The sequence below is a fragment of the Carcharhinus amblyrhynchos genome, chromosome 20, assembly GCF_965287045.1.
Source record: "Carcharhinus amblyrhynchos chromosome 20, sCarAmb.v2.hapA, whole genome shotgun sequence".
In the NCBI taxonomy this organism is placed as follows: domain Eukaryota; kingdom Metazoa; phylum Chordata; class Chondrichthyes; order Carcharhiniformes; family Carcharhinidae; genus Carcharhinus; species Carcharhinus amblyrhynchos.
In genome coordinates, this window is record NC_137343.1 from 29,280,066 (window position 1) to 29,304,520 (window position 24,455).

The following is a 24,455-nucleotide window of genomic DNA, read 5'->3' on the forward strand; positions in this document are numbered from 1 at the left end:
GTGGCTCCAACAACCCTCAAGAAACTAGACACCATCTGGCACAAAGCAGCCCACTTGAATGGCACCTCAATTACCAACTTAAACATTTAACCTCCTTCACAATTGATGCACACTGGCAGCTACTGTGATCCACTGTAGCAATTCACCCAGGATCCTTCAACAGTACCTTCCAAACCCGTGACCTCTACCGCAAGGAAGGATGAGGGAAATGGATGCATTGGAACATCACAACATGCAACATCCCTTCCAAATCACAAAAATCCTGACTTGGAACTACATTGCCATTCCTTCCTTGCTAATAGAATCAGAAAATTGTACAGTGCAGAAGTAGGCCATTTGACCCATCACGCCTGCATGGCTCTCTGAATGGGCAATTCACCAAGTGCCATTCTCCTGCCTTCCCTCCCATAACACTGCACAGTCTTCTTTTATCACTATGCCACTGTTATTTGAATTTTCACTGGATTAGTAACCCACAGACCCAGTGCAAGGTCTGGGGACTGGGGTTCAAATCCCACTACGGCAGATGGTGAAATTTGAATTCAATAGAAGACAGGAATTAAAAAGTCTAAAGTCTAATGATGATCATGAAACTATTGTCGATTATCGTAAAAGCCCATCTGATTCACTAGTATCCTATAGGGAAGGAAATCTGCCACCTTCATCTGGTCTGGTCTACTTGTGACTCCAGACCCACAGTCATGTGGTTGACTCTCAAATGCCCTCTGAAATGGAGGGCAGTTAGGGATGGGTAATAAATGCTGGCCCAGCCAGCAACGCCCACATCCCATGAAATGAATTAAAAGATCTAATTCCTTTTGCATGCCTTGATATATCCTGCCAGCACTACACTCTCAGGCCTAATCACCTGCTGCATGGAAAAGCTTTTTCTCAGAACACTTTCTTGTTTCTTTTGCCAATTACTTTAATAGAAATTTCACAAGTTTAATGCAGCACTGTGGGAGTACCTACACTGCAGTCTTTCAAGAGGGCAGCTCACCACCACCTTCTCAAGGGCAATTAGGGGTGAGCAACAAATTCTTGCCTTGCCAGTGATGCCAACATCTCATGAAAGAACAAAAAAGATTTAATGGAAGAAAGCGAAATGGGTCAAACACAATTAAAATAATATTTTATATTCACTGCATTTTAACAGAATAGTCATAATTTGCAGTTGGGCAAATAATGAATTGATCTGAGCTAGCAGTGCAGAAGCAAAAATGGGCTCCCCCGACTGACCGAGAGTATTTTTGTTACAGTACGCAAAATTCCTGGACTAGAAAATACAAACTGGATGGGGATAGGTGATTCCATAGTATGTTCTTCTAATTCCCATCATTAATTTAATGGGAGATTGGGGGAACCCTCATAAAATCTGCATAAAAAACTGAAAATGACCTGATCCAGCCTTTCTCCAGAGATTCCGCTACTGCGGTTAAGGCAGGAAAGTGGGAGAATCCCTGTGGAAATTCAAGGACTGTCTGTTAATCCAGATTTCACATTATAAGATCATTATTTGATCTTATTCACTTGTTATAATGACCACAATTTGTAAATATGAAAAACAAAACTGAGCATTTTTGTCTATAGCATTTAGTTCAGTTAAACTCCTGTATTCCTATTTAAAATCAGAATTACTTATAGTTCCCACTATCTCTATGCAATAATGTACCAGCATTTGCAAAGACTACAGGTATAAAATAATTGAAACCAGGAACTTTCAATCTGGAAAAACCTGGGATCAGGGATTCAACTGAAGTCACAGCAAAACAGATTAGATTAGTTATCTGAACCAGACAATGGATTGCACTATTCTTTGTAACATTTATTCTTTGTACTGTATCAGTTCAAGTTGTGAAAAATTTTCAATAAACAATGACTGAGTGTCTAATTTAACCTCTAAAATGTAAGACTGCAACTTTTTGTGGTGTCCAATTCTGGCACACACCTTGGGAAAATTGTAAAGGCTCTGGAAACTATGCACAAAAGATATCTGAGATGGTTCCAGGGACGAGGGACTTGAATTATGTGGATAGATTGGAAAAGCTGGAGTTGATCTCCTTGGAAAAGAAAGGTTTGAGGGGATACTTGATAGCAATGTTCAAAGACTTGTGAGGTCAAGACGAGTAGGTTGACGGAAGGGTCAAGAACCAGAGGATACAGCTTTATAGTGTTTGACAAAAGAATTAAAGGCGACGTGAGGAAAAAAAAAATTACACTCTGAATGCACTGCATGAGCGCTTGCTGGAGGCAGATTCAGTTGTGGCTTTCAAAAGGGAATTGGATAAGCATCTAGAATCATAGAATCCCTACAGTGCAGGGAGGCCATTTAGCCCATCTTACCTAGCCTCATCCCTCATCCACCCTAATCTATTTAATCTTTGGACTATGGGAGGAAACCCACGCAGACACGGAGAGAACGTGCAAACTCCATGCAGTTCCCCAAGGCCGGAATTGAACCTGGGTCTCTAGCGCTATGAAGCAGCAATACTAACCACTGTGCCACTTATACTTGTGGGGCTACACAGAAAGGGCAGTGGAATGGACCCACATAAACTACTATTGCAAATGGCTGGCATAGGCTGAATAGTCTTCTTTGATGCTGGAACCATCCTATGTTTCAATGATTTTGTATAATAGTAAGATGGGGAAATAAAAATATTCCTCAGCAAATGTGAACTTAGTAATTTTTATTGGATAGTTTCACACAATTCAACATGAATTGCCTGGCATGGAGGGGCTGGGTTACGAGGAAAGGTTGGAGAAACTGGGACTGTTCTCCTTGGAAAGACGGAGATTGAGGGGGGACATGATAGAGGTATATAAGATACTGAAGGGAATAGACAGAGTCAATAATGAGAGACTGCTCCCTAGATTGGTTACAAATACAAGAGGACATGATTTAAGGGTGAGGGGGGAGAGGTATAATTTGGATATGAGAGGAAGGTTCTTTACGCAGAGAGTTGTGGGGGTATGGAACGCGCTACCGAGTAGGGTGGTGGAGGCGGGAACGTTGGACTCGTTTAAGGTTCAGTTAGATAGGCACATGAGTGAAACAAGGATGGAGGGTTATGGTAGGGGTTATTAAATAAGGGTTAGAACCTCGGGAGACACCGGAAAGGCAGGCTTGTGATTAACGTTTTTGTCTTTTATTCCGCAGGTGGAGGTCCACCTCGTTGTCAAACGAGGGGCATGCACACGGTGGGTCGTGCGTGGGCTGCTCTTGGAGGTTCCGGGAGTGGCCTAGTACTTCGTGTTGGTGTGTGTGCTTGATCCTGGACCGGTAGACGGGCGCCGCAACAGCTCAGTGACTAGCACTGCTAGCTGTGCAGATACATGGATTTGGGCCTGTGTCTGTGGGAGTTTGTGCATTCTCCCTGTGGATGCGTGGGTTTCCTCCGGGCGCTCCGGTTTCCTCCCACACCCCAAAGATGTGCTCTTAGGCTGACTGGTTTTACCAAATTGACACTATTCTCCCCTGAATCTGGCTAAGTCAGGGGTTCTATTTGTAGATACGCAGGGTAGAATAGGTGTAGGGTGATGCGGTGGCGCGGGCTTGTTGGGCCGAAGGGCCTGTTTCCCGTGCTGGGTTGTTCTTTGAAAACCAAGGTAAACTGGAATAACAGCCCTTGCAGTCACTTGCTAACTGCCCAGCACATCCCTCTGTCAGAGTTTACAGAAGATCGGTCTGATCTTTGCTTCAAGATCTTCCAGGAAAAAGATATGAACCTCTGCATGACAAGCAATTCTGATCACAAAATACACTTGACAAAAGATTCAATTATTAATTGTACCAGGGAAGCTTGTATGATAAAGGCGTTCCACCCATTTGATCTTATCCTCCAGAGTATCAACCCTCCTTGAATATTGTCAATTCTTTTGTCTTCTTCTTAGTGTCTAGTTATTTCTTAAATAAGTTCTGACCTCAGTCATTCCTTCTGACAACTGATCCTGTTGGTGATCATTTTCCATATAAAGAAATACTTTCTGACATCTGTCAGCATTTTACTCTGTTCCTTCCTGCCCTGATATATGGACTTGATTTCTGTATTTGCTTAAGTATCTTTATCCATCCACAAGAACATCTCTAAGAATCCCTTTTCAAGGATGTGAAAAATGTAATTATCAAGACTCCAATGTCTCATTTTCTTCACGACAGAAGTAAAAGCAACTTGACCTTTACGTATCTTTCACAAATATAACAAGCACCACACAAACATAGGTCAAAATGGAAGACCAAATTGATTCCACTTAAATTTTAGTTAGGAATTAGATACAGCGGGGTAAGACACTACTCCTACACCTCTGGGACTAATCGGATAGCTCTTTTCAATGGCCTCCTTGTGCATTATACATTTCTATGTCCTGGATTCAAGTTTGGCCCAGGATGATTATTTATGTTAACACTACTGTCAATTTCTTATGTTTTAATTAACCACTGCCCCTCCCCTAGCCTAGTATCACCTGATCCCTTTTCCTGAACTTGGAAGATACAACTGTACATTTGTTAGCCTAGATTTTGTGCTCAAATGAGAATTTAAACTTCTCCAAAAGTGGACACTCTTGCAGAAATGTCGAAGATGTGCCTTTTCAGATACAACAGCAGATCTGAGGTCCAACCACCTGCTCTGCTGATTCAGCTGGCTGTTAAAAATCTCACAACGCTGTTCAGAGAAGAGTAAGAATTCTCTCCAATGAATCTACCACAAACAGCTTAACTGGTTTGCCACCTAATCACTTATGTGTGAAACACTGCTACGCACAAACTGGCTGTCACATTTACAAGCACTTAATTAATTCAATATAAAAATGCTTCAATTTTACTTGTGCCCTTAGGTGCCAAAATGGGTCAAATGTTATCATGATGTCAAAAGAAGTCATTCTCATCTTACCAAGGAAACATTTACTCAAAAATATCCAGTTGGATTAGAAAATAGCACTGATAGCAGCAGCTTCACGAGTACATAAAACAGTGTGTTAACTCAATGTCACTTCTGTGAAATGGAGAAATGGGAGACGATCGTTCAAAATTCGATACTTCCATTTCCGGATGTAGAAGCTTCGTTGCAGTATGGGGCAAAAAGGAAGATGCTAACAACTGCCATATCCACATGCCAAACAAGATAAGGTTTGTCCGTTACTAAAATTTATCGTTCAATAACCCTTTGCACTGACATGAGGGCTAATAAAAAGTAACCATCTTCATTAAAAGGAATTTAAGATCACAAAGAACCATTCAAAAGGTTTTGATATTAACTTCACCAGAACCAAATTTGTCTTTCAGACAAAGATTGCCTGAGGCATGAAATGCCCCGTTCCAGCTAAGATTCGTAAACCCAATAGACCATTCTTGCGCTGCTATTAAGACTGTAAGATATAGGAGCAGAATTAGGCCACTTGGCCCATCGAGTCTGCTTCGCCATTCAATCATGGCCAATAGCTTTCTGCAACAAAGAATTCCACAGATTCACCATTCTCTGGCTGAAGAAATTCCTCCTCATCTCTGTTTTAAAGGATCATCCTTTCAGCCTGAGGTTGCACCGTCTGGTTCTAGTTTTACCTACTAGTGGAAACATCCTCTCCCATGTCCACTCTATCCAGGTCTTGCAGTATCCTGTAAGTTTCAATAAGATCCCTCTTCATCCTTCTAAACTCCAATGAGTACAGACCCAGGTTCCTCAACTGTTCCTCATACAACAAGCTCTTCAGTCCGGAAATCATTCTTGTGAACCTCCTCCAGGCCCTTTCCCCGGCCAGCACATTTTTCCTTAGATATGGGGTCCAAAACTGCTCACGATACTCCAAATGGGGTCTGACCAGAGCCTTATACAGACTCAGAATTACATCCCTGTTTTGTATTCTAGCCCACTCGACATGAATGATAACATTGCATTTGCCTTCCTCACTGCCAACTGAACCTGCACATTAATCTTAAGAGAATATTGAAAATGACTCCCAAGTCCCTTTGTGTTTCTGATTTCCTAAGCATTTCCCCTTTAGAAAATAGTATATGTCTCCATTCCTCCTTCCAAAGTGCATAATCTCACACTTTTCCCACATTGTATTCCATCTGCCACTTCTTTGCCCAATCTCCTAACCCGTCAGAGTCCTTCTGCAGACCCCCTGCTTCCCCAACACCACCTGTCCTTCTACATGTCTTTGTATCATATGCAAACTTAGCAACAGTACCTTCAGTTCCTTCCTCCAAATTATTAATATATATTGTGAAAAGTCGTGGTCCTAGCACTGATCCCTGACCCATTCCTGTAAGAATGGGTATTAGGCTGAAATGGGTGCAACACAATTATTTGGCTGGAGTTTTGGTTAATCATAGAATCCTTACAGTGCAGAAGGAGGCTATTCAGCCCATCAAGTCTGCATCTACTCTCTGAAAGAGCAACTTACCCAGTCTCACCCCTCTGCCCTATCCACGTAACCCCATGCATTTCCAGTGGCTAATCCACCTAAACTACACATCTTTGGACATCAAGGGGCAATTCAGCATGGCCAATCCGCCAGCATTTTCAGTAGAGGGCTGAAGTGATGAGAGTTGTATCACTTGACAATTACTAGGAATTGAGGCGCACTGCAAATGACAATGACAAACTGAAATCAGGACAAGAATTTTGTAGTTTCTGCTTTGGTTTCTTTTCAGTAGATTTCTCTGTCAAAAACAGAGCTGAAGACTCTTGTCAACAGCTCGTTTGAGTGGCTTAACAGTACTCCTGTCATCAATCCTTGGTCTTGGAAGTTTATTGCTACAGTAAGTTTGCAACCTGGCCAACATTATCTATTATGAATGTTAATTGCTTCCTAGTGACAGAACAGTTCTGGGTGCCACAAAAATCAAACTGTGCCTTCAGTGTGATTTGCGACGGGCCAATCTGGTGCATTTCATGAGGATTAAAATCTCATCCCACAATAGATACCGACCAAGTTAATCAAAACGTTTTGAATGGGTCTCTGTGATCTTAAATTCCTTTTAATAAAGACAGTTACTTATTTGCCCTCATGTCAGTGCAAAGGGTTAGTGAAGGACAAATTTAACAAACGGAGAAACCTTATCTTGCTTGGCATGTGGATATAGTGTATGTCAACACCTTCCTTTTTGCTCAAAGCTGCAACGAAGCATCATCTACGTCTAAACGAATATACAAAATTTTGAACAATCGCCTCCCATTTCAGAGAAATGTCAAGTTACAGCCTGACCACCCTCAGGCAGCTGGAGAGATAATGATGGAAAGGGGATCATTTAATTGAAGTAGGCTACAGCTGATAGAGATCTATCGTAAAACAATGGGGGCGATCTGCAGCTCGTATTCACTGTCAGAAAGAATGGCGATGTGGACTGAAAATTCAGAGAGAATCGGAAAACACAATTCCTAGAGGTCGCATTCCGTTATTTTTCCTGCCCTTTGCTGTGACATCATGAGGTTCACGCCCATAAAGGTCAAGAATCTCATTTTATTGTACTTCCATAAATTTAAATATAAATCTGGCCTCTGCCAAATACTTCCCCCTCTCTGTCATGACATCACATTAGCGAGGTTTGCAACAGGTTCACCCAGACGTGAATCTCTCATGGCGATCCTCCCAGGAGCGTAAAGGTGAGTACAATCTCCAGGGGAGGGAGGGGTAAATAGCCTGACACTGTCCTCTGGCACAGGATGGCATTGCCAATCTGGCAGCATCAACCTAGCAGTGCCAATCTGGCAGTATGAGGCTCAGGGGGAGGGGTGGTTTATTTATTTGTGACAGTGCCGGGGGGGGGGGGGGCGGGCGCGGGGAGGGAATGGAAATGGACATCGGAGCAGTGGGGATGCCAGTGATAACTGTGTGATGGGAAGGAAAAGAAAGAGAGAACGAGAGAGAGAAGGTGATGTGACGTTGATTGCGGGATGGAGGAGATGCCGGCTTTGATTGTGGGGGTGGGGTGAACCTCTGAGACCTCCGAGGTGGCATCGGGGAGGTTATTATTTTCCTCCTCTAAAAAGGGCGCCCCAATCTCTGTGCAGCTGGGCTTTGCCTGTGTGTTTAGGCCCTCAACATGATCATCTGAAATCCACCCCCCCCAGGTTTTTTTTAAACAAAGATCTAGAGAGAACCCTGCTGGTTTACAGTCAGACCAACACCACCAATTTTTGGTAAGATTCTGTTAATTATTTATAAGCGATAATGTAAGAGGGGAATTTGACTTAAAACTGCTTTAAGCTTCTTCAACAAATACAAAGCTGTTTAATGACAAATCAGATTATGTTTGCCTACCTTGAAGTTAGTGGCATCCTTTCATGGAGTCACAGAATTTTACAGCACAGAAAGAGGCCCTTTGGCCCATCATATCTGCACCTACAATCAAACACCAATCTATTCCCTGTAGGATGACGATCTTTTAATACTGAGGTTGAAAGAATTAGGAATAAAAATATTTTTCCTTCTCTACCTTTTGAGAATTCTCATGTAGCCTGCATTGTTCTTCAATTAGTACAAGTAGGCAACCTACTCTAAGGCCTCTGCCTACCCTGGTGGAAGCTAAATATAGATGAAAGATTAGTTTTTAAAAAAGCATTAATCTGCGGTGCCATTTGTTTTTTAGCACATGCTACTGCAAAGCAAAATTAATAGATATCATTAGAACTGTTTGTTTAGTCCAGTTTCCAAATACCTGCAGGAATGTAATGATCAAGGTTAACTCCAGCTGCATCAACTCTATTTAGACTACAAAAGAAGCAGTCTGAAAAAGTATTCAGGGTAAGGAATGGGAGAGGTGCGGGGAGAGAGAGAGTGGGAGAGGTGCAGGGGGGGAAGAGAGAGAGAGAGAAAGAATCATTCACCAAATTCTCCATCACTTTAATGTACAACTGGGTTTCTGTTCTATCTTCACAAGCATTACTCTGCATAATAAATGACTTCAGAAAACAATGAGTTTCTTAGACTGCAACCGTGCTGAAAAATTTAATGCTGTACTGTAAATTATCAAGTTTTAAATGGGCCTTTTCCAGTGCTCTCTCAATAAACCTTGTTGACAAAAATTCTATATTCTTTGATCTCATTTTTTCAAATTGCAATGATACATTTCTGCAATTACGCCAGAAAAAGTTTGCAAGAAACCCCCGCATCTGTAAATAATTCATCCACTTAGGGAGACAATCATGACTGACTGCTCCTTAGAGGGGAAAATAATGAAACTAGTTTGTCTTACTCAAAATTAAACAGCCACACAACTGATTTTTCTGTTAAAACAAGATTCTACATTGTAGAAATTAGCTTTTGAAAGAATGCAGTGCAGATTCACCAGAATATAACATAAGTAGGATTAGCAATAGCAGATCACATGACCCTTCGAGCCTCATCTGCTATTCAGTAAGATAAAGCCTGATCTTCAACCCCAACTCCACTCCCCAACTCAATACCCCAACTCCCTTGATTCCTCGAGGGTCTCACAATCTATTGATCTCAGCCTTCGATATACCCAGTGACCAAGCAACCACAGCCCTTTAGAGGTATGGATTCACAACCCATTGAGAAAATTGAGGACATTTTCTCAATGGTCCTAAATGGTCAACCCCCTTCCCTATTCTGGACTCCCCAGCCAGGCAAAACAGTTCTCAGCATCTACTCTGTCAAACCCTCTGAGAAGCTTATACTTTTCGATGAGATCACCTCTCATTCTTCTAAATTCCAGACAATACACTTCCATTCTACTCAATCTCCCCTTATAGAACAACCCTCTCATCCCCAGAAAATAATCTAATGAATCTTCATTGCGTCTCTTTCCAAGGCAGGTACATCCTACCTTAGGTAAGGAAATTAAACTGTACACAGTACACCTGATGTGAACTGTCCATACCCCTTGTAATAAAGACCCACATACCATTTTCTTTCCCAATTGCTTGCTGTACCTTCTGTTAACTGTCTCTGTGTTTCACGTACAAGGAAGCCCACATCCCTTTGAACATTTAACCAACATTTATTAGTTCCTTACTATTTAAAAATATTGTTTTCCTATTCTTTCCATCAAAATGAATGGCCTCACATTTCCCCTCACTATACTCCAGCTAGCACCTTCTTGCCCAATCATTTTGACTCATCCATTTCCCTTCACCAAGACTCTGGGCTGGATTTTCACAGAGTTAAACTGACTCTGGACTCCTTTAAAAATGGCAGATGGGGTCCCAGATGTTCAGGTCCTGTCCCCATTTTTAGCAGATCTCATTTTTTGCTTTGGGGAAGAGGTGAATCAAACAGACCAGAAATCTGAACTCGGCAAGGTCAACTAAAGTTAGAGCAGAGTTCAAACAGGTCCCATTTTCACTGTTCCAAGAGCCTTAAAACGCAACGTGGGAACCATGATTTTACAGAGTAGGAATAAATGCCCTTGAATGACAGATAAAAGTGTCGTGATCAGAAGTAATTTAAATCTTGAACCCGTTAACAAATGAAAAAAATATAGGCTGCAGCTGTCAGAGGTTAAAAAACCCCCCATGATCTTCAATGCATTGATTGAGACCAAATGGTGTTTGCTAGAACAAAACATGAGCAAATGTGCCTGCATTTTCAATAAACTTCATTACTGACATTTCCCAAGGGCTGTTATTATAACTGAGTTCATATTAAATGCTTGGCTGACTTTCAAAAGCTCCAAAACCACTATGTCAGCAGTGGTCTGAGTTCACATTTTGAGTAAGGTTGAAGCAGCTTTTAATAGATTAGCTAGCTGTCTTCGAAGTGGCTAGTGAATAGAGGTTTGTTTTTATAACTGATTGGCCACCTGAGGGGATAGGTTTTCAATAATCAACTGTGCAGTGAGAGCACCCTCAGCTTGTTAGAAAATTAATTTTGTTCATCACCACATTCCTGAGATGTGCCCATAATGGGGGAGGCATAGGAGTATGATGGGGCATAAGGTGTGGGTGAAGGGCAGGGGTGGGGCATGGGGGAATGAAGGTTAAAGAGCCTAACAGCATCTTATACAATCAGGCCAAAGTCTCACAGAACTGTAGTGGGCCTTCAAACCAGCCTGCTTCAGTAATCACCCATTTATGTGGCCAACTTCAACTAGCCTTCAGAGGGGGCAGACTTCCAGGCCTGCACACTGTCCTCACTGTCCGGAACAAAAATTTGGTGGATAGGGACCTGGAAACTTAACGACTTGTTCCCACCTCAATGGTGAAGTTTCAGCCCTTATTGGCTGCCCCACAACTTAACTTCCCAGCTAGATTTACATAGTCAGCAAACATGGATACATTACTTGGTTTTTTTAGTCTAACTCATTGATATGGATTGCAGAGTGCCATCACTGATGCTTGCGGCATCCACTAGCAATAGCCTGTCAACCTGAAAATGGCCCACCGATGACTACTCTGTTTTCTTTTTCTTAATCAATGCTCAACCCATCCTAATATATTAACTGTGTTTACTTGGATGCTGGCAACGGGCGTTAATCGTGGATTTACATAGAACTACAGAATGGACAGTGTAGAAGGAGACCATCTGGTCCATTGAACCTGCACTGACAACAATCCCACCCAGATCCTATCCCCATAACCCCCATATTTTATCCTCCTAAACCCCCTGACACTAAGAGGTAACTTATCACAGCCAATCAACTTGACCTGCACATCTTTGGAGTATGGGAGGAAACAGGAGCACCTGGAGGAAACCCATGCAGACATGGGCAGAATGCGCAAACTCCACACAGACAGTGACCCAAGCTGGGATTTGAAGACAGATCCCTGGTGCTGTGAGGCAGCAGTGCTAACCATTGTGCCACTGTGCCGCTTATTAAATGCTACAAGTAGGCTGACATTAACACTGCAATGAAGTTACTGTGAAAATTCCCACGCTCAGGCGCTCGTTTGGGTACACTGAGGGAGAATTTAGCATGGCCAATGCATCCAACCAGTATGTCTTTTTGACTGTAGGAGGAAATCCAGAGTCTCTGAAGGAAACCCACGCAGACAAGAGGAAGCTCCACACAGACAGTGACCCAAGCTGGGAATCAAACCTGGATCCCTGCGCTGTGAGGCAGTAGTGCTAATCACTGTGCCATTGTATTTTCCCTACTCGCCGAAATTGTGCTTGTGGGGTTATGAGAAGCGTGACTGTAATGTGTAACTCTGTAAATAAATGTTTATAAAAATGTGTGAAAAGATTAGTTCTAGTTCTATCCTTCACCAATTGGTTTTATGAAATATATTACATTAGCCCAACCCCATGATCCCTTATCTTGTGCAATGACATTTTATGTGGTTCATTATCAAATGTCTTCTGAAAATCCCAATAAACTACACCCAGAGCAAAGATGAGTGAAGTTACCTGAAAGAACAAGTCACATTCCATTTCAATGCGCAATTAATTCAGGCGTTGACACCCATTTACGACACATGTGTATTATCAGTACAAAGCCAAACTATTTTGCACAAATTAAATTTAGGATATAAAATTAAGATACAACTTCATTGCGAAATGTAATTTGTGATAAACTAATACAAGAATGGCTTGTATTAATAGAATATTTATGTGGTGCAAAAAGAATTTTAATCAGGAGACATTAGTTTTAAAAAAACAATCAGCAGTTTTGGCAGTATTCACTCATCTGCATAGTCATTATCCAGAACCTTTTAGCAAAATAACTTGGTTTCTTTTGTTGCGCACATCATCCAGCACGCAATACTGAAAGCTTTATGTATTCCACTCAGATCAGAATGTGCAATTCATTAATAGTACAGATGTTGTGTTCTGCTGAAATTTGCTTTTGATAATAAGCTGTACTGGAGCTCCTGGATCTCTCAACTCTTCCGCAATAAAACAGAACTGTCTAATGCTCTGTGTGAATTAGCTAAACCACTAATATTGCAGCTATGTGGAGCAGGTGGCATAATCTGGATTCAGTACGTGAAATCTATGAAGGCAGAGTGTAATTGCCACTATTTTTTCTTTAACTCCACAATCACACGGTCAATGTTTTTGCAGGTTGGAGGGAGGGGAGGGGATTTCATTTCTTTTATTCATAAAATGCAAACATGCAAAAGATGGGATGCATCACCAAGTGCACAGCTAGATTCTACGGCTCCCATCATATGGCACCAGTGTGAAATCTAACTTTAATTTGATGCTGATTTGGTTCATCTGACTGAGATGGATTGAATTAGAAGCTAAAGGTTGAACCGTGAATGAGTTCTCAGCCAATGTGACCCTGCCATGGCACAATAATTAGAACATAAGGCTCCTCTTTTCGAATTTAAATTGATCATTACTCACTGGCGGATCAAAGAAGAGAAGTCCAGTTTTTTCATGCCTTATTATTGCTCTGTTTCCAGGTATATTCCTTGCCAGCACTGGAACTTTAAGATCCATCGCCTAGATGTAGCACCCCAGCAAAAAAAAATATCGATTTACTTAAGCAAAAAAAAAGTGAAACTAAACTGGAGTGCTTTTGAAAAATGAGACATGCAGTCCAAAATTTTCATCTTGTACTCATCAAGACAGACCCACAAAAATATTAAGTCTCAAAGGGAACAAGGATTTTCATTGTTTGAGAAGAGGGCGTTAATTTGTGGGAAGTTGACAGAGATACTGCCATGGAGAAAATATCAGGCAACCATTAAGTGACCAGCAAGAACATGTCCACACATTGCATCTTTTTCAATTCAACAAAAGCTTGGTGGACAGCCAATCCTTGGTTTGTTTCCCATGGCAATGCCTTGACTAGTCAGAAGGGCTAGATGGCCTACTCCTGCTCCTATTTCTTATGTTCTTATCTGTTTGGTTTGAATTTAAACAAAAGCTTGGAAGTTAACTGTTCCCTGGTGCATCCTCCATAGCAATCAAAGTCCACTTGCCAACCAATCAGCATCCTGTTCTCATGCAGTATAAATTGTTGTTCCCTTTGAGATTTGGCATCCTTGTGAATCTGTTGTGATAAGTGCAAGACAAAAACCCTTGACAGCATGTCTGTTTTCTCAGCAACATTCAAGTTCTGTCCTATCAAATGACTATAAAACTAAATTGTTACTCCACTTTGAATTTCACCCCGTACAGATTACAAATCTTGGCACACCATGTACCCGATGAGAATTTGGTCTATGAATTTCTTCACAATCACTACTGGTGTTTCACCACAGCTTTCCAGCAAAACATGCGATTTGAGTTGGAACAGTCAGAATACTGACCTTCCCAGATTCCTTCTATAAAACAAAGCCATTTAAAGTTTGAAAGATTAAAGTTTATTAGTGGTCACAAGTAGGCTTACGTTAACACTGCAATGAAGCTACTGCGAAAATCCCCTAGTCGCCACAACTCTGGCACCTGTTTGGGCATACGGAGGAAGAATTTAGCATGGCCAATGCACCTAACTAGCAAGTCTTTTGGACTGCGGAAGGAAACTGGAGCACCTGGAGGAAACCCACACAGACACCGGGAGAACATGCAGACTCCGCACAGACAGTGACCCAAGCTGGGAATCAAACCCAAGCCCCTGGTGCTGTGAGGAGGCAGTGCTAACCATTGTGTCATCGAGCTGCTCACAAATGCAGCTAACACCCACAAATTTCAGATCGCAGAGAACATGTCTTCTGACATTACAGCTGCAAACCATTGTGTTGGTAAAATTGCAACAAATGCTGAAAACATTTTTTTTTTAAAAAATCAGATACTGTGAAAATATAGAACCTCTAATATTGTAGAAGACATTCCTTCTGAGATGGAACTGTTCACTACAGCAAATGAATCCCTCATGGCAGCATGTAATTCTTCCTGGGGTTTCTCTGAGACTAGATGGACCCCGTGAGCACTACAAAATAATAGAAAATTGCTCATGAAAACGCAAATGTTGCATGCTAGCAAAAATATTTTTAAAATTAATTAAATTAAATTTTGTGGTTGTATTCCAATGTTTTGTTTCCTTGAAATCTGGAATGAATTTTTGTGGCCTTCGATTAATTAAGGTGAGAAGTGTCACTGTGGCAAAATGAAAATTTATAACCATTTTGAACAACTGTTGAGTACCCCAGGTCAAGAATAGTATGGGCAACAGATAGAGTAAACTCTTTCTATTCTACTCATCTAACTCTTGCCTTGTAGAAAAACTTGCCGTACAAAGTGCAAATTTCTCAATTTAATGCCATTTGCCCATTAGATTCAGGTTGCTGATACTCAATGGACATAGGGTACAGAAAGCCAATAGAGAGGCTCTTTAACTTTGAGAGATGTGGCTGGATTCAAACTAACTCCCAGGTGACAATACCAATGAGACACAGTGGTTTTCATTTGAAGAAACTTTCAAAATTGTTAGTTCAACAGGTGAAAATCTAGAATATATCCCCATACAAGCTGCAAGAAACACGAATCATTCCGTAAATGGCAAGTACTGGATTTATATTTTCAAAAAGAATCAGAGTCATAGAATCCTTGCAGTGCAGGAGGTCATTCTACCTATTGGGCCTGCACTGACAACATTCCCACCCAGGTCCTATCCCCGTAACCCCACACATACACCCGACTTATCCCCCAGACACTAGATTGATTGGCCATGCAATTTAGCACGGCCAATCAATCTAACCCGCACATCTTTGGACTGTGGGAGGAAACTGGGAGTACCCGGTGGAAAACCACACAGACACAGGGAGAATGTGCAAACTTCACACAGGCACACATAGTCACCCATGGCCAGAACTGAACCTGGGTCGCTGGCACTGAGAGACAACAGTGCTAACCATTGTACCACTGTGCTGAAAGAAACTAAACACAAGGTTGCTGATCAATAATAAAAACATACAAATATTTCAGGAAAGCACAGGATTGTAGCAACGAATAATGGTTCTTTCAATTTAAAAAGATGATAAAACGAGCTTACCTCTTGACCTTATCTGCTACCTGTTGTGTAAATGCTGCGTCAACCTAAGAAGAAAGATCAAACACCAGATAAGTTTGACATTTCTGTTCAGGAACATATGTTTTTTTAAAAAAATCTATACTTATCTCTCAAATAGTGAATAGCCTTTGTGATTTTTAAAATAATACATTTTGAAATTATATCTTACGCGCCATGGCCTTTATTCTTCTATTTACCACTGCCAGCAAAACCTGACTGACTGGTTACTTATCTCATGTGCTCTTTGGAATTCAGATACATTCCAAATTGGCTGCAACCTTTGTTTACATAGCACCTCAATTTAAATGTAATTTACTGGTTTGTAAAGTATGTTGGAATGGCATGAGAGCGGTAATACAACAATACAAATTCAAAGTCTTTCTTCCTTCCATATAATATAATATCCACAATAAGTGCAAAACTGAACCTTTAAATTGCCTCTACTTCCAATTTTCTTTCCTCCTCTCCTGATGGCGGTGATTCACGCAAGGATATGGTGCCATGAGCAGTGACAGCTCCAACATATCTCAATCAAGTCCTATTTACCATGAGTTCAAGACAATCCATCATGAGGGAAACACCACTGAGCAAAATACTGTTCTTTCTCAACACCTACACAAATTCATGCTTCAGGAACCTTGGTTCACATTTTCCCTCCATTTCCCTTGGACGCCATGCCCACCCGTTGTGGTTCAAACACAGGCCAGGCTAAAATTATTTAAAAGGTCCAGGATCTTTCCAAATTCACTACAATATCTGATTTTTTTATTCATTTGTGGGACATGGGCGTCACTAGCTGGCCAGTTTTATTGCCCTGGGAAGGCAGTTGAGAGTCAACCACATTGCTGTAGCTCTGGAGTCACATATAGGCCAGATCAGGTACGGACAGCAGATTTCCTTCCCTGAAGGACATAAACATACAAGGTTCATATTCCTCTGGATTATTTGCAGTGCACCCCATAGGCACAGTGATTGTAAAGGATGAGGTGCCCCTGATTTTGGCCCTCCCAGCTGCAGGCTTGAGAGGCCATTGCATCATCCAGGGGAAAGGGATAGGCAAGAGATGGAGTTGGTATAAGGCACGAGCCTGCTTGCTGATTCTTTCAGTTGCTCCCATTGTCTGCAGAACTTCTGCCTGTGGGGGTTCCTAGACAAGTCATGATGCTTGATTGCTCTGTCCCTCTGCCAGATGCCTGCATATCCTGCGGATAAGTAGGTGATCAGGACACTGAGATGGAAAGCCTCTTAATGTCGGACCATTTAGAAAAAATGTCAGTCAGGCAATTCCCATGGTAGTTGCAAAGGTGACGTTCCATAGATGCTGCAATGCCAAAAATCTTCCCTATGCACCTAATACACATTCATCTAGATGCAACTGAAATTTATACTTTTTTTTCCTGTTCTACTGTACAATATTGCAAATTTAAAATTAAATCAATGCAAACCTAGAACCTCACTCATAAGACACGAAGCATTAATTTTATGAAATATGTTCTACAATCCAATGTGTTAAAGAAACAAAGATTTGTTCAATATATTCTGATGGTGAAACCACCAGTGGTTTGCATTGCAATTTTTTAGGTTTGCATCTACACACACAATGAATTCATAAATGTAACACTTGAGGGCTATATTAGATTTATGGGAAAACTTTTGTGCCCTTCTCTCCTCTATTTGTGACTATCTTTTTGCATATCTTCCACTCTGTAGTATCCCTTTCACTTATGTCTTTCACATAGGTTTGAAAATGAGGTACTTTCTTGATGTCTTTATCTGCTTAACTCCTTAATTTCCCCAGCTGCCATTTATTTTTTCCACCGTAGCTCCTTTGCATTCTTTATTTCCTCTCTGCTTCACTTTAACTATCTTTTCACTCTCATTTTTCAAGCATTTTTATGCTTCTTTCTGCCCCATCTCTTCCACTCTGGTGGCATTTTATTTACTTTTTGCTAATTGCACAAACCCAAAAAACTCAACCCACTCTTGGAACAAGAACGAACGTTAGGAGCAAACAGCCAAGTGAAAAATCCAGAACCCAGTAAAGGAACAAAAAGTAAGCCAATAGCACTGAGCAAAAAGTTACTATCATGAGGCTTGATGACAAGAAGGTTAAATGCAATAACCTGAAACTAAAACACTGCACAGTTTGCTCACTTTTACCCATCTTGCGAGTGCAACTACTGCTTTAGTAACTTTTTCTTTGGTAATAAATCACATTGTTGTACCAGTTTAAATTGGTTCTAAAAGAAGTCATCAATCTACTAAAAAGCTTTTCTGCTCACCCACTATAGAAATACTTCTCTTTACTGGGTCGACATGATGATCAGACTTGGGTCAGTCCCCGAATTGATTAATCACAGTCGAGTGACCCAATTTGTTTTAAATAGTCTGAGCACAAAGTGGCTTCGCAAATGCAGATTATAGCAACCCGTAACCCCATTGTAACTCCTGCAGATATATGGGTGTTATTAAAACACTTTCAAAGTGGAGTAATGTTAACATCAACTTCATTAAAGTGCCACATTGCCTCTCATGGCTGTTCATTGGAAAATGTTTCCAAAAAAGAATCAAAGCTAACTAGAAAATTAATAAAAGGGAAAAAAATCTCAAATTTGCAATGCAACTGCATACCCTTGTGCATGGCAGGCAGCCAGACAGGCTTATTGGCAATATCAAAGTCATTAACAAAGAAAACACATTAAATTGTTTAGCAATGTGGAGAGACAGGACCATCTGCTGACCTGAAATGCTGTCCAACCTGCATTTGTAAACCAGATTTAATAAGGATTTATCCCTAAAAATTGCCAACTGAAGCCAAAATTCATTTCAGAAGTTAATGCCTTACTAAAAACTGCTGTGGCAAAACATTAGGATATCTCGGGTGTTAGAAACAGGGGAGGGGAGATAAACTAAAACTCCCAATTCCCTTCCCTTCCCGCCCATAATTAGTGTAGTTTTGGAGAGGGAGGTATGTGTGTCTCCTCGAGTTATGTGTCAATTTGAATAACGGCAGCCACCTTTTGTGGATTAAAATAAAGAGGATTATTTATTCATGCACTCACCCCAAAAGTCTAAATGGTGTGTCCATAAGACCATAAGATATAGGAGCAGAATAAGGCCATTTGGCCCATCAATTACTCAGCATTCATATACACACAGAAAAGGTTCAGTTAAGGAAAACAGTACACTTTTTATAAAGCAAAAGAATAGGTCATAGTTCATGTATTAGGCTTGTAGTAGAACAATTGCTGTGAGCCCAATAATGGGAATCTTTTTTCACTCTTGAATTGTAATCTAGATGGGTTCCAATAGCTGGAGTCAGATATCTCAATTGTTGCAGGATTTCCTCAAAGAGATGAATGCTCAGAGATCACAAAGCTTGCAGATTTTTTAAACAGGACGTTAAATTTAATTACAGTTAGACTTGGGAGTTTTGGAAATCAGGTTGGGAGGCTCTTTTAAGATGCATGACCTCCAGGTTCTTAAAAGCAAAGATGGCACATATTTTTGCTGTAGCTGCTGTCTCTTTGTGTGTCTTCTGTGGGCTGCCCAAGTCATACTGGGTCTTCAGATAAAAACCTTGTCGTTTCCAACCAGTTTCAGTTACATGATCAATACTGGCGCTATCCACCTGCAATGGCTTAGCTACAAGCCTTTGCTATACAATGCAGATAATGGATGGACTCGTCACACTTCTTCAGGATGAATTGGTTTCTGCCCAGCCCTTTCTGTTAGGGGACCAACTCAGAGACATGACTGAGCTTGTGTTTTGGACAAATCCCCAAACAAAAGCAAGTTTGAATACCACAGTTATTATTCCTCTTAAAACATCCATTCCTGGGGGAGCTCCCTATCTGGGATGATGCAATTAGTAATTTTCTGTGAACTTCAAATAGTCTGTGTTGAAGTTGCTCAGGTCACATGCATCTTAGCAGCCAATTTAGCAGAACATCAGTGTCCATTTTAAATAAAACATCGTCCCAAAAACTTCCTTCTGAACACAGAGTCCATATTTAAAGTTATGTAACATGCTTTTTCTAAGTATAATATTAGGACTGTCATTAGACTGGTTCCTGGGATTGAGAGAATTTCAAAAATTCTTTCATGGGATGTTGGGTGTCATTGCCAAGATCAATATTTGCTGCCCATTCTGAATTGCCCTCAAATTGAATAGCTTGCTAGGCCATTTCAGAGGGCAGTTTAGAATCCACCACAATGCTGTGGGTTCAGAGTCCCACGCAAACGGATGGCAGTATACCTTCCTTAAAAAACGCTAGTGAATCAGATGGGGTTTTTTTTAATAATAATTAGCTACATTGCACCATGACTAAAAATATTTTTGTGTTCCAGATTTATTAATTAAATTCAAATTCCACGAGCTGCCATGGTGGGATTTGAACCTTTGGCCAACGAGAATATTTCTAGGCCTATAATTTACTGGTCCACTGACATTACCACTTTGCCATCATAAGCTCACTGTCCTATGAGGAAAGAGTGAATGGGCTAGGCCCAGAGGTGATTTAATTTGAGCACACAAAATTCTTAAGTGACTTTGACAAGTTAAACGCTGAGAAAATGTTTCCCTGGTTGGGGAATCTAGAACCCAGATCTACAGTCTCACAGTAAGGCGTCAGCCATTAAACTGAGACAAGGAGAAATTTCTTCACTCAAAGGCTTGTGAAGTTTTGGAATTTCTTTCTTCAGAGCGATGTATTTGCTTGGCCATTGAATATAGTCACGATAGAGGTCCATAGATCTTCGGACACGAAGAGAACTTAAGGGGTATGAGGATAGTGCAGGAAAATGGAATTGGAGTAGAAGATGAACCAAGAACAAATTGAATGGTGGAGCAAGTTCACAGGATTAAATGGCCTACAGCAGCCGCTATTTCTTGTGGTTTGTATTTCAACTGCCTTGGCCCTATTGTCTGGAAGTTGCTTTATGCACTTCTCCATTTTTCAAATCTTGATCAGGTTTCTTTTCAACATGATTCCCTTCACTACTTTCAACTCTCACTCTATAGCTCAAGCCACCAGCTTACACAAAGACAAATTGCTCTGTATGAAAACAAGGTAGATATTATCAAAGATTACTAAAAATTAAACTGGGCACACAGCATCAGAAAGATGATGTATTAGTAATTCAGAAACCTGGATCAATAATTCAAAGATATGTGTCCAGATTTCACCACAACAGCTTGGGAATTTAAATTCAGTTAAAAGAAATCTAGAATAACAAGATGGTGTCAGTAATGGCGACTACGAAGCTACTAAATTTTTCTAAAAGCCCATTTGGTTCATCGATGTCCTATAGGAAGGGATACTGCCATCGGTACTGAGTCTGGCATATGTGCAATTCCAGGCCCACAGTAATATGATTGGCTCCCAACCATCCTCCAAAACGTCTGAGCAAAGCCACTCCATTATTTCAAACTATTACAATATAATGCAAGAATAAAACTGAACAGATCACTTGGCTTCAAACTAGGCATCTGATTCATTTGGTATGGGAACTTCAACAGTGCCTTCCAAAGCAGGGATCTCCACTTTCCTGTAGAATAAAAGCATAAGGCACATGGGAATACCGCAAGCTGCAAATTCACCTTTCAAGTCACACACCATCGTCACTCGGTCAAAATCCTGGAACTCCTTCCCCAACAACACTATGGTATACCTTCATCAAACAAAGTTCAAACACTTAGTTTTAAAGTTTATTCATTAGTGTCACAAGTAGGTTCACAGTGAAAATCGTTTAGTTGCTACAGTCCAGCACCTGTTCAGGTACACTGAGGGAGAATTTAGCATGGCCAATGCATCTAACCAGCACGTCTTTCGGAATGTGGGAGGAAGCCAGAGCACCCAGAAGAAACTCACACAGACGCAGGGAGAACATGCAAACTCCACACAGACAGTGACCGAAGCTGGGAATTGAACCCGGGTCCCTTGCATTGTGAGGCAGCAGTGTTAACCGCTATGCCACCGTGCAATCCAATTGTTTCAAAGCATTACAAATGTTTAAGGCAGCAGCTCACCACTGCCTTCAAGGGTAATTAAGGATGGGCAATAATTGTTGGTCTTGCCTATGGTGCCAATATAGCATGAATGAATAAAGCAAAAATAAAGTCAAATTTTCCACTATAGTTTCATAAACTCACTTAATAAAGAGTGTGGTTACACAGCTTTATCATATCTATTTGTAAAGATAATGCATTGGATTGCCTTGCTTGTATTACCCTCTAATCCTCAGCGAGCCACTATGTAGGTCAACAAAATATTTAAAAATTGAAGAATGATTGCTCACCTCTGGTCCAATAATAACTAAATAAACCCGTGGTTCTTTCTTATGCCAGGCTTTAAAACAAAACAAAACAAAGGATTTTTTAAAATCAGCTGAAACACAGCCGAGAACATGATGCACTGCATGATTTCACAAATTCAGCTTTACAGTAAGATTGATCTATGTCTGCCATGGATTTTGTCCATACTTCAGCTGCATTTAATTCACTGCAATTACACACTCTCTCATTCAAACATCTGAAGGAATTAGATAAATTTGAACCCCAACATTATGCTTGAAATCGTCATTAACTTTAGAAAAAGAGGTCACAGGTTGAATCTCAGAAGGAGGAAAGCATGTAGATAGTTTAAAATGTAATTAGTTTACCCAACAGATGGCAAATGCATAGATTAGAATGCTCAGAAAAATAGCACTGGCAGATAGTATGGGAAAAGAAAGTAAAGTTGGAATTAGACAGATATTTGAGAAAATGCTTATAAGAGTATTATATAAGAACAAAGAAAATTACAGCACAGGAACTGACCGTTTGGCCCTCCAAGCCTGCACCAACCATGCTGCCTGACTCAACTAAAACCCCCCTATCTTTCCGGCAACCAAGTCCCGCCATTCCCATCCTATTCAAGTATTTGTTAAGGCACCCCTTAAAAGTCACTACTGATCTGCTTCCACGACCTTCCCTGGCAGCGAGTTCCAGGAACCCACCAACCTCCGTAAAAAACTTGCCTCGTACATCTCCTTTAAACCTTGCCCCTTAAATCTATGCACCCTAGCAGTTGATTCTTCCACCCTGGGAAAAAGCTCCTGACTATCCACTCTGTCCATGCCTCTCATAATCTTGGAGATTTCTATCAGGTCGTTCCTCAACCTCCGTCACTTCAGTGAGAACAAACCAAGTTTTTCCAACCTTTCCTCGTAACTAGTGTCCTCCGTACCAGGTAACATCCTGGTAAATCTTTTCTGTACCTTCTCTAAAGGTTCCACATCCTTCTGGTAGTATGGCGAACAGAATCGAACACTATGTTCCAAGTGCGGCCTAAGGTCCTATAAAACTGTAACATAACTTGCCAATTTTTAAACTCAATGCCCCGGCCGATGAAGGCAAGCATGCTATATGCCTTCTTGACTACTTTCTCCATGTGCGTTGCCACTTTCAGTGACCTATGTATATGTACACCCATATCCCCCTGCCTATCAATACTCTTACGGGTTCTGCCATTTACCATATACTTTCACTCTGTATTAGACCTTCCAAAATGCATTATCTCACATTTGTCTGGATTAAACTCCATTGGCTATCTCTCTGCCCAAGTCTTCAATCGATCTATATCCTGCTGTATCCTTTGATGGTCCTCATTGCTATCAGCAAATCCACCAACCTTTGTGTCGTCCACAAACTTACTAATCAAACCAGTTACATTTTCTTCCAAATCATTTATATATATTTCAAACTGCAAAGGTCTCAGCACTGATCCCTGAGGATTGCCACTTGTCACAGCCCTCCTTTCAGAAGCACATCCTTCCACCGCTACCCTCTCACTTCTATGACCCAGCCAGTTCTGTATCCACCTTGCCAGCTCACCTCTGATACCATGTGACTTCATCTTCTGCACTAGTCTGCCATGAGGGACCTTGTCCAAGGTCTTACTGAAGTCCATGTAGACACATGGACTTCAGTACCCTCATCAATCATCTTCGTCACTTCTTCGAAAAATTGATTAAGTTAGTGAGACACAGCCTCCCCGTCACAAAACCAAGTCTCTTGCTAATACATCCACTTATTTCCAAGTGGGAGGAAATCCTGTCTTGAAGAATCCTCTCTAATAATTCTCCTACACCGAGGTGGCCTGTAATTACTTGGATTATTCTTGCTACCCTTCTTGAACAAAGGAACAACATTAGCTATTCTCCAATTCTCTAAGACCTCCCCTGTAGCCAGTGAGGATATAAAGATTTTGCTCAAGGCCCCAGCAATTTCCTCCCTGGCCTCTCTCAGTATTCTGGGGTATATCCCATCAGGCCCTGGGGACTTGTCTACCTTAATGTTTTTCAAGAACCCCAGTACCTGCTCCTTTTTAATCTCAACATGACTCCAACTATCCATACAGACTGGCCAGGATAGACTGTCGAATCATTAATGCCCTGTATTTACATTCTGAACGCTTTTTAAACTGCAACCTTTTCACCCTGTAGTCTACCTTATGATTGTTAATGGTCACACAACAAAAACTGTACTCATAACCAATGTAACTTGAATTAGCTGAACTATTTTCAATTTTTTTTAGATGAA

General features: G+C 41.0%; 1 protein-coding gene across 2 annotated transcripts in view; it reads right to left on the reverse strand.

Annotated features, from left to right (window-relative positions):
- Positions 1-24,455, reverse strand: part of glt1d1 (glycosyltransferase 1 domain containing 1) — an 84,911-nt gene that overhangs the window by 21,364 nt on the left and 39,092 nt on the right. For both annotated transcript variants that reach the window (XM_080208356.1, XM_080208355.1), the window contains exons 8-11: positions 22,172-22,221; positions 15,854-15,897; positions 14,671-14,791; positions 13,261-13,359 (exon numbers count right to left, since the gene is read on the reverse strand). In XM_080208356.1, coding sequence (XP_080064482.1) covers positions 13,261-13,359; positions 14,671-14,791; positions 15,854-15,897; positions 22,172-22,221 — 314 coding nt within the window. The remainder of the gene's footprint in view (positions 1-13,260; positions 13,360-14,670; positions 14,792-15,853; positions 15,898-22,171; positions 22,222-24,455) is intronic.